The sequence below is a fragment of the Chenopodium quinoa genome, unplaced genomic scaffold, assembly GCF_001683475.1.
Source record: "Chenopodium quinoa cultivar QQ74 unplaced genomic scaffold, ASM168347v1, whole genome shotgun sequence".
NCBI lineage: Eukaryota > Viridiplantae > Streptophyta > Magnoliopsida > Caryophyllales > Amaranthaceae > Chenopodium > Chenopodium quinoa.
In genome coordinates, this window is record NW_018743593.1 from 2,640,382 (window position 1) to 2,652,084 (window position 11,703).

The 11,703-nt window shown below is 29.9% G+C and overlaps 1 protein-coding gene across 1 annotated transcript; it reads left to right on the top strand.

Moving 5' to 3' along the window:
- Nucleotides 1-436: 436 nt before the first annotated feature.
- Nucleotides 437-4,516, top strand: LOC110682787. The gene is made up of 2 exons (XM_021859128.1): nucleotides 437-1,142; nucleotides 3,962-4,516. The coding sequence occupies exons 1-2, from the start codon at nucleotides 808-810 to the stop codon at nucleotides 4,113-4,115; spliced, it is 489 nt and encodes a 162-aa protein (XP_021714820.1). The 5' UTR covers nucleotides 437-807; the 3' UTR covers nucleotides 4,116-4,516.
- The last annotated feature ends 7,187 nt before the right edge of the window (nucleotides 4,517-11,703 follow it).

Consider the following 11,703-nt stretch of genomic DNA (forward strand, 5'->3'; position numbering starts at 1 on the left):
CGGAGTAAGACAAACTCTTTATATACATTATACAATTATTATACGGAGTACTTGTATTTCCTTCTTTTATAAAGATAACATATGTGTGCGACACATAGCGGTACTTTTTTGGCGTAATTACTCATATCTTACAACAAGTTGACACATACCAAAACATTAATCATGTAATCCTTAACCAATTCAGTAACCTAAATCACATAATCCCTGATCAAGTAACCCCGGCCACAACGTCTGGCCAATCACATAAAAATTTGTGAAAAACAAATAAATTAAATTAGTAATAACATAATAAGTTCAACATCCATAACAACACAATGCCTCTTTTATCGATAATAAAGAAACTACTAAAAATTGTGATAAACAGACAAATTAAATTTGCAATAACATAATAAGTTCAACATCCATAACAAATTAACAACTCAATGCTCTTTTATCGATAACAAAGAAACTACGAATTCATTTACCTCTTCTAATCAGTTGTATTTAAAAAGGCAGACTAATGAAATGTATTGCACTTATTAAAAAAATAAAGAAAGAAATATTAATAATAAATTAATAATAATGATAATAATAATACCATAAAAAGGAAGCAACCCACTCATACACTTGATTCTCACTCTCCACCATCCTTCCAATTCCTAAAAGCTCAACCAACGGCCAAGATTCCCTCCTCATTTCTTGCTCTTATTAGTATTTTCCACTCCATACTCCTTTTATCCTCCCTCACTCCCTCCCCTTCTACTCCTCCCTCCATCCTCCCTCCCTCCCGAGATCGACGACGACATCGACTTGTCAACGACAACCAAGATGTTATTGGGTAAGAGAGCTCGTCGCCACCCTATGAAGAGAACCACCAGTATGACGGAGTTCTCTTACGACGATCTCTCCATCATCCATCCTCATCCTCATCCTCCTCCACCATCCTCGTCATCCGATCAACCCCGTGACGGGGTTGATCATCCTTATAACACTCAACACCTTCATAAAGTTATGGGTTTTGTTTCTCCTAGAGGGATCCATAGGCGTAACTCTGCTGATTTCGCTCTCCAATCTTCCAACTCTCCTACTAACAATACCTTCCTTAGAACTTGCTGCCTTTGTAGCCGCCGCCTCGCTCCCGGCCGTGATATCTACATGTATAGGTATGTTGTGCAATCTATTATTTTCTTCTTTTTTCTACTTTATTTCATTGATGATTGATTTTTTTAAATAGCAAACATTGATGATTGACGTTTTAGTGTTGATGAAAGAATACTGATGTAGACGAGATTTGATTTTTAATTATGACTTGTTAGTTTACGGCCCCTGGCCTTTAATTTATTTAACCAATAGATGATACATGGTTGTGATTTAGATAATTGAGGAATTTACTTGTAATAAAAAGAAGTCTAAAAGGGTAAAAGACAGTGGATTCTTCTCATAATTTTATTTATTTATTTTTTTTCAAACAAAGGATTCTTCTCATATTATTATTCCATTGGTTTTCGGCCAAACTATGCAATGTTTACGATTGGTCCGCTATAGATTCCTTGCAATAAAATATGAAAAAAAAATACTTGTAATTAAATTTGTTGGCCATTATTATTAAAAAAAAAAAAGAATATTTATATTATTATACTTTTGAATTTGGATTTAGTAAGCCAGATCAAAATTTATTCGCTAGGATTTTCATGTGGTCGAGTTGTATTCTACACTTTTTGTATAAAAAAATATCAATTTTATTTATGTAAAAATAAAGAATTTCTAATGAGTAAATATATTTTAAAAAAAAAATTAAATAAGTAGAAGCATCAATACTTTCTCCAAAAAGAAAAATAATAAATAGACATATTTATAAACATTATGAAGACTGTTCAATGTATTATTGATTACAATAATAATGGTGTACGATTGTAAAATTAATGCTTATAATTAGTCTTTAAACTGTATACAACGATGACTAAAAACTGTATATAACGAAACGAAACCGTAAATTAATTTGGGGAGTACTATATATATTTGTGGTGGGTCTAAAAAGCAATTATTAGAGTGATTTTTATTGAGTGGGCGTTGTTTTTATATGATGATGTGCCAAAATTATAGTCGTTTTCTGCCTAGCAATAATTTTGGACACTATGGGCCATGGTGGTACAACTGGTTACGAGTTTGATTAGGAAAGAATCATCATGATTTCTTTCAACACTAGAACTTGGAATAATCATGTTATATCATTATTATTCTACTTAACATGATGCCTAATTATTTTCATTTCTTTTCTAAAATTACTTATGCAATTGATTGTGACTATATATTTTTTTAATAGAACATACTCTATTTGGGATCAAATAATTGTCCTGTATACTATTTTAATTTGATTGATTTTTAAATGTAAAATTATTTTTCTCAGCTCATAACCTATTCAACTCATTCAACTTAATTGACGGGGTCCTATCACTAGTTAACTCACTTTCATTCTCTATTTATCTAAATTTATGTGGCATAGGGTGTTCAGCTAAGGGCTTGTTCTCATTGACTGAATTCGGCTAAACTGAACTGAATTGAGCTGAACTGAAATGAAATGAACTGAACTAAACTGAACTGAATATTTTATAAGAGAAGGAAATTAGGAGCTGAGCTGAACTGAACTGAACTGAATTGAATTTCAACATAAGAGAACAGGCCCTAAATATTACTCGATCATTCAATTTTTAATTTACTCATTACTTTTACATTATCCACAAAAAAAAAAAAAATAAATAAATAAATAATAATAATAATAATAATAATAATAATAATAATAATAATAATAATAATAATAATAATAATAATAATAATAATAATAATAATAACACCATTATACCATTTACCTCTATATGTGTCCCAACCTAATTAATAGAACAATAATTTAGGGATGAAGAAACATTTTTAAATGTTTCTGTTAAAAAAAAAAGTCTTATTTCATTTGGAAATGGGATGTTAGATGAGAATTCTAAGGTATTGCAGTTTGTGAATAGTTTATTAATTTTAGTGGAAATAAAAGAAGATAAAATTAAAAAAAAAAAAAAAAAGATAAAAAAAGGTTTTGTTGATTTAAATTGAGTACATAGTAAATAACTAAATAAGTAGTGGATGAATAACTCTTACCAAATACCAATACAAAGCTTTTGCTTAAGAACAAGAATTTTGAGAGATGTAGATTTTTCATTAGAGATGCCCTCTCTATAATTATACATAACTTATGAAATCTATATTTTAATTTTTGTTTGAAAAAAGAAAATTGTTCCTTTCCCCTTACGTACAACACCCTCCTTTCTATAAATCCATAATTGTCTCAATCCCAATCAAAAACTTATTTGTCTTTATTTTTGTTTTTTTGAATAAGTATTTGTATATATAATAGGTTATATCACTATCTTGTCCGTTCTTAATTAAAATTGTACTCCGTAGGTCATTATGAAATCATTATTTTAATTCAAAATATGAATTTATCTAAAAAAAAAAAAAAAAAAACTTGACAATAACTAACAATATTACTTTAAGAAATAAACCCAAATTCCGATCCAAATAAATAAATAATGAATTTTAAGCGATTTTTTTTTTTGATACATGTAACACTACGGGTGAGCAAACAATTCAAGTGCCATGGAATATACCATGTAAATTTGAATATTAGTGTCCGATTATAAAAGAGTAATACCTTAGTAAGGGGAGGATTGTAGATTATATTATAGTTGCAAAGGTAACATATATAAGTACATAACTATCATTATTGTATTCATGTAATTGAAGTAAGAGTTAATTTAGGTGAGCAAATTGGCATAACTTAGTTTTCACTAATTGCCACCTTTGAGTGAATCTTAAAAAGAATCAAATCTTAAGTAATTGAATTTTCTTTAATTTATTTTTGCTGTCTCTTTATTTTTTAGAGTATAATAATTTTGACTTATTTTATTATTTTTTTTTTTTTTAAATAATTTTGCAGAGGAGATAGTGCATTTTGCAGTTTAGAGTGCCGGCAACAGCAAATGACACAAGATGAGAGGAAAGAGAAATGCACTCCTAAAGAATCCAATTCTTCTTCATCTCACCCTACACCTGTCTCTTCTTCCAAATCCGAGAAAATCGCTGCGTTGTAAGGGATATTTACCACAAAACGACGAGTTTTGTATTTTTTTTTTTTCTTTCCTTTTTTTTCCTCTCCCATTTACAAGAATATAAGTATATTAAAAAAAAATTGGAAGTTTTATGCTTGATATTTTATGGAGGTGAGCGTGAGGGATGGATCGAGTGGTTAGAGATTTTCTCTTGTTGGTCTCATGTGATTCTGAGATCGATACTCATCATCCGTTCTTATAGTCTCTAAACACCAAAAAAAAAAAAAAATATAATGAGAGGTGGGCAAAATTGGAATTTCGACGGTATCTGAATTGTGACCGTGGCTAATCAATCATCTTGTATTTGTAATGCAAGCTTGTAAAGATTTACTAGCTGTTACTATGTATGATGAAAGGTTTTGAATATAATGGTAGGTTTGGAATTCTATGTGTATATCATTTGCAACTTATGTTATGAAATTTGAGCATTGAAATAGCAACTCTGGCTTATTTTAACCTTAAGTCTCGTCTAAGCTACCCAATTCACTTTGATCAATTCACTAATAGTTGTAAAGTGCAAAAGGCAGAAATCTGATTAAATTGATGGTTTCGTTATAGGTAAAACCACAAAATGAACTAGTGGTTTCATGAAAGGTAATACCGTATAATGGATTGGTAATTTGATGAAGGGCAAATTAAATCTACTAACTCATTGAGATTTTGTCAAGTAACCACTGAACAATAAAATGTCAATTCAATTAGTGATTTTGCCTTGAAAAGTGTTTATACATTTTAACAAAACCTATTCTCTCCGTATTTTAATAAGTGTTACATTTTAACTAACACATAGTTTTAAGCAATAACTTAAATAAAATAAGAGGTGACGGGTTGTTAGAATATTAAAAATATTGTACAAAAATAGTGAGACAAATAGTATATTAAAAATTAAAGGAGTGAATGTGAGAGGAATGAAACACGAAAAAAAAAAAAAAGCAATGGTTTAGGTGGGGATCATGATATGAGAAAAATCAATAACTTAAATTAATTTTACTGAACTGAAATTATTTTTGCTGAACTAAAATTTTTTTTACTGAAATAAAATTATACTAGATTATCCCCGTGCAATGCACGGTTTTAACACTTAAATGTAATGTAGCACTTGTATATAAAATTAATCTTTTCAATTTTGATATAAACTCGATCATTGAAAGGAGATTTCTTGAAATGACTATATGACTATACATAGTAGTTTAAATATTTCATGAATTTTTTGGACATTTGAATATTAGTGATAAGGAATTGAAGAGAGGAAATAATACAAAGTAGATCTTTAAATCAAAAGAAGGGTATAAAGAATAGATCTTTAAATCAAAAGATAGGTATAAAGAATTTACTATACTCTGATTTTCTAGATTAATGTTTTTTTTTTTTGATAGAAGTTGTTGAAAGCATTTACTTAGCTTGTTTATGAAATATCACAAAAAAAATCAAAATTAAAAGTATCACAAATAAATAATGACATCATCAATAGTTTTAGGCGGGAAAATATTTCATAAGAAAGCAACACTTATGCAATTTTGAGAAGAAATGATGTCAGCAATGTTTTGTTTTAGTATTAGTTAATAGATTTGTTGAACTTAAACTATTTTTACTGAACTAAAATTATTTTTGTTGTACTGAAATTATTTTTACTGATTTTCTATTATAATTCTTCTTTAAGAAAACTGAATTTTACTGAACTAAACTTATTTTTACTGAACTGAAATTATTTTTACTGAACTGAAATTAATTTTACTAAACTAAACTTATTTTTACTGAAATGAAATTATTTTTACTTAATATTTTTTTTAAGGTAAAGTGAACAGGGCCTTAATACTAAAACAGACACCGAGAGTGACACGTGTCTCATCTTGGTGTATTTTTTCCCTCCAAAACTCCTCTTTCCTTTTTAACCATTTTTGTTTTGTTAATATTTTATTCTATAATAATATCATTTCAAATCTATTATATTATCTTTATGACAACTATATATTCCTTTTTATTTGGTGTTCATAATCATTCAATATATATACATTTACCTAAATAATTATTTCAATTTCTTTCAAAAAAAAAAATCTCAACTCCTTTTTAACTATATTTTAAAAAATGGAGTATTATTATATTTTGCCATCAATCAATAATCAATAACTTAATACTAAAACAGACACCCAGAGTGATACATATCACATCCTAGTGCTGTTTTTTCCCTCCAAAACTCCCCTTCCCTTTTTAACCTTTTGATGTTTATTAAAAATGCATTTATAAATAAGTATTTACTAATATGGCCACTAGGCCTGATCAAACACCGCCTGAATCAATAACTTAATACTAAAACTGACGCCGGGAGTGATACGTGGCACATCATGGTGTTGTTTTTTCCCTCAAAAACTCCCCTTCCCTTTTTAACCTTTTGATGTTTATTAAAAATGCATTTATAAATAAATATTCACTAATATGATCACTAAGCCTGATCAAGCCACACCTGAAAAATTCTCGAGTTCGGACAGACTAAAAAAAAAATCCCTTTTTTAGATAATTTTTTGCTTTGCCTATTTATATATATTATGACATTATAATTTCTATATATTTGATTTGTATGTTTTATCAAATTTTATTTGTCGGACATAATTAATTTTCTTTATAAAAAAAATTAGAGTTACCATGTCTGGCACGGGCCTTAAGTTAGTATAATATTAAAATGTAGTTTTTTTGTAATAAAATAAAAAAGAAAAGAAATGTACTCCTTCCGTGTTTTTTTTTAATAATTGTTACACTTATCAAATCCGATCGTGTTTGAATAAGTGTTACTGTGGGGAATATTTCGATCATTACCCCAAACTTGAACCCCACTGTGATCATACACTAAATTACGGTGGCATCCAAAGGGAAAGAAGATAGAGCAAAAGAGTCACCAACAAGTTTTAGGAACTTGTAAACCGTTCACGAGGTGAAGGTTACACCCCTTAACGATCCAGGACATCGTCAACTCCAATAGGTCTGGAACCATGACCGGTAGTTCGGGGATAAAGGTACAAATCCAACCTAAAAGAGATTGAACCTGCCCTAATAATAGGCCTCTACTTTATTTTGATCGTATTCATGTGCGCTTTCTGACTAACATGCAATCAATAGGTTTACCCTAAACCTGTTTATCTATGTTGGTTGATTATGCACAAACAAAACTATTATTGGCGATCACTTGAATTATAATCATATTAACCCTAAACAAGATTATTAATTATCTTATTAAACGTGATTACAAGTACAAATTCCCTTTAAACATGCATAAAAGGCGTGATCAAGCAATAACAATAAATATATATCAAGCAACATAATAATAATCATAATAAAATAATCATAATTATCATAATCATGTTAAAGCATAATAATAGCAAGATCCTAGGCATGATACTGACAAAATTAATAACAAACCCTAGCATGTCACTAAACAATAAAAATCAAATCTTTAACCCTAACATGATACTAACAATCATAAATATTAGGAAAGAATAGGAAGCATCGCAGGAATCACAATTATCATCTTTGATATTAGAAATTATTGTTGTTACCCTAAACATGATATTAGGAAGATCAAAACGCCCTAACATGACACTAGGAATCATAATAACAACCTAGACATGATTTCTATATCATAATATCAATAAATCAATTAAAGTACTTACTTGGATGCTTCGTATCTCTTTCTAATAACAAAATACATGCGTTAGTAACTTCAAAGAAAATAATAAAACAAACAATTAAATAATTGAAAGAGAAATTTGGGACCAAACCCTCAGAAATTAAAACCTTTCACGTCTAGGGCGAAGGCAACTTCGAACTTGGCTAGGTGTGTCTAGATCTTGTGAATGCGGAATATCGTATGCAAAAGCTATTTTAGAAAAGAGAGAGAGAGAGTAATCAAGAGAATCTTGAAGAGAGTTGGAGAATTAGAATTAGAGAGAATTAATTGTTGTTGTTGATTAAAAACGGAGGTTTTAGGAGGCTATTTATAGAGAAAATCAGCCGGATGGATAAAAAAACGAATCAGAGTTTCAAAGAGAATAAAACGACTTAGCGCCAAACGCCAATGCTAGCACCAGACGCCAATTCTGGCGCCTGGCGCTGGTCCTGTCGTCAGACGCTAGAAAACAGCTTCCACGCGTTTTCTTTATTTGATAAAATTTAGCCGTACAAAAGGGCAAAATCGTATTTTCTTTAAAAACACTTCTTTTATTCTGATTAAAACTCTAAAAAGTCAGCTAAAGTCAATTTATCAATGCTAATTAAATTAGGAATGAAAAGAACTTTCTAGAGAATCTAGAAGACTATAATCAATTCTAATTGCATTAGGAATGATAAATCAATATTAGGCCCTCCTCTAGATCATTGGGCCGCATATAAACATCAAACCGAGCCCAGTTTAGTAATTTGGCCATAACTTCCTCATTATTCATCGGAATTGGGCTTATAATATATCATTGGAAAGATCATTTCGAACCCGACCCAACTACACTATTATTGGACCCTTGCCATGGACCAAAACAAACTGGATTGGTTGTTTTCTTAAAATTGGTTTTCAAAAGCAGAGAGAAAGAAAAGAAATAAAAACTATCCGCAACACTAGATTTTCCACACTTTCCCTTCATTCGATTATGATTCGACGCGAAAGGTATTTATCACTGGATTTGGTTTTGGGGAGACACAAATGGGTGTCTACAGTTACACTTTCTTTTTTGGCAAAAAAACTACACTTAAATATTATATCTCTCTCCTCTCATGGTCCCCACCCAAACCCACTACTACTTTTATAGTATATTTTTCATCTCACATTCATTACTTTCAATAAACTATTAACCCACTCTTTATCTTTTATAATTTTTTAATATTTCATTTACCCCACTTACCTCTTATTTTATCTAAGTCAATTAAATTGCCTAAAACTATGTGGTGGCGGTCAAATTGTAACACTTATTAAAACACGGAGTGAGTAGTACTTATTAAAACTCGGCTGCATGTGGTAAATGTAACACTTATTAAAACACGGAGAGGATAATATGAATAATGGTAAGCTAAGGACTCTCTATCTCTCTTTAAAAAAATTGCTTAGATTAATTTGGAATCGTAGTGGTATTCTTTTTTTTTTTTTGATGTTTTGTTTTTTTAAAATCATAAGATATATGTCATGTAATGAATAAAAAATTAGTTAAACTTTTTAAAATCATAATAATATTGAAAAACTGACAACAGAATAGTGAAAACAGTTTTTTTTTTATTATCCAGTTTTTGGTTTATTGTTTTAAAAAATTAATTGAAATATAAAAATAGTGTAGATATAAAAAGTATACTTCATATCATGTTATTATTATTATTTAAAAAGAAAAAAAAAATGTATTTACAAATAGACTGTTTATTACCAAAAGACTGTTTATTTTAACTCCTTTGTGGTTGTTGTTAATGCCAATAATCGTCAAGGGACGACGTTAGGCTAGGACGTCGACGGCTAGACGAACTATACTATACTTTGAATAAACAAAATACGGAATAATAAAGATAAACAAACAATGTTTTGATGACGCAAAAAAACCCAATAAAGTAGGAAAAACTGCGGGTGGAAGAAATCCACCGATTGCTCTATGAATGATCAATTGTTACAATGAAAGCTTAGAGAATACTTGAGAGAGTACTTGTGTGATTACCTCTGTTACAGCCAAAATACAGATCTATTTATAAAGAAGGAAACGGCAGCCTAGGTCTTCAAAGTAGCCGTTGGGAGAAGATAATCATCTTCCCATAAACCTAGGGAGTTAGTTGATTGACTCATTCTTCTGGCCCATTGAACACAAGCAACGGCCTTATCTTACCTAAAATACATGGCTATTTGAACTGCAGAATTAGTCAATTGACTTCCTGGATTGAAGGGACGTCAGTTACGAACTTGGGATGACGCTTCTACACGACGCCTGGGTCTAAGACGCGTCATGAAAATTCTGCACACTAACAGTTGCTCTTTTTATTTACAATCTTGTCGTTCTTTGATTGCAACATTGGTGTTAAGGTTTATTTGCTTTTGAATTGTACGTTGTTTGATGGCACATAAATAACATTATGGAGTTTGAATGTGATTCATATTAAATAGTGATATTTAAGCAGATGTTATCAAGAGGTGTAAAGAATTTAAAAATCCTAAAATCAAGAGAATTCGATGAAAAAAAAAAACCTAGATTGGTACGGAGTATTAATTATGGAGAGAATTTGTGAGGAGAAATATAACTAAGTGGTTAGTGATTTAGTATTAGATATAGATATAGATATTAGATGGTCGTAGAACAATAAAGAACTTAGATTATGAAAAACCTGCTAGGTATTATTGAATCATGCAAATCAATTAAGAGTTCTAAACTAACAATAGTTTAAGATATGAAGGGATGCAAATCAATTAAATAATATTTAATAATAATTTTAAAGTAACAATGTCAAACTTTAGAGGGTTCGTTTCAAAAAATAATTGTCATAAAAGATTTTGGTCGCTTTTTTATATTCTTCTATAAAGTCACCACATAGGCACATAAACCAAATAGTTGTATTAAAACTAGCAAGTCTACCACCTAAACCAAAGGTGTAAACACACGCCAAATACAACTTCTCTACAAGAGTTAATTCCATCGCGAGCATAGGCCTCCCTAGTGTAAATAAAAAGTTGGGTTTATTTCAATATTTAAAGCCATCTTTTACTCTATTTATTTCATTATTTATTTTTCTGATTTGCAATTTGGTCACTTTTTAATACAAAGTATTAAACAGACTCTAAATTAATTGTAATATATATGGAGTACAAGAATTATATAATTGTGTGTTGTCTTGTTTAAGTTATATAATTCGTCTGAATAATAAATTTTTAAAATTTATCAGACATTCACTCAATACCTTTTTACTATTTTCTCGCTTAATTAAAGTAGCTCGATCTACTAAAGTCCCGAACATTGCACAGCTATAGAACATCCAACTCATTTATTGACAGTATGCAATAGTTATATTAAAATATCATGCAAACAAGGACATTCCATAAAGGTCACTGGTAATAATTCTGTATGAAGGGCTAGTCATATCGCAACACCGCGTTGGAATCTCTAGTATTAGGATACAAATGGCCGAGTACGATCATTGGGTGATAAAAAATTGTTAATATAAATGGATAATGAGAGGGGAGATATATATTAAGTATATAAGAATCAAAATATATGGAGGACTATGGTGTAAGGGCCTGTTCACATTTAATGAACTGAGTTAAATAAAATTGAACCGAACTGATTGAAGCTGAATGACAAGGGTTAAATCGGTCGCTACAATCTAACTCTCAATCAAACAATACTTATACGAACACCCTATAACCAAGTACAATGGCAAATAAAGGTTCGGTCCACGAGGAACGAGAGTAATTGCAAATCAATCTTAAACCTAAGCTAGTTTGAAATCAATGGAAAATGGTGTTCTAAAATAATACTAATAAGATGGAATAAATCAATAAACTAAGACACTAGGGAGAACGGGAATTCACCAAACCATCGGTAACTACGCAACAAGGAATCACAGA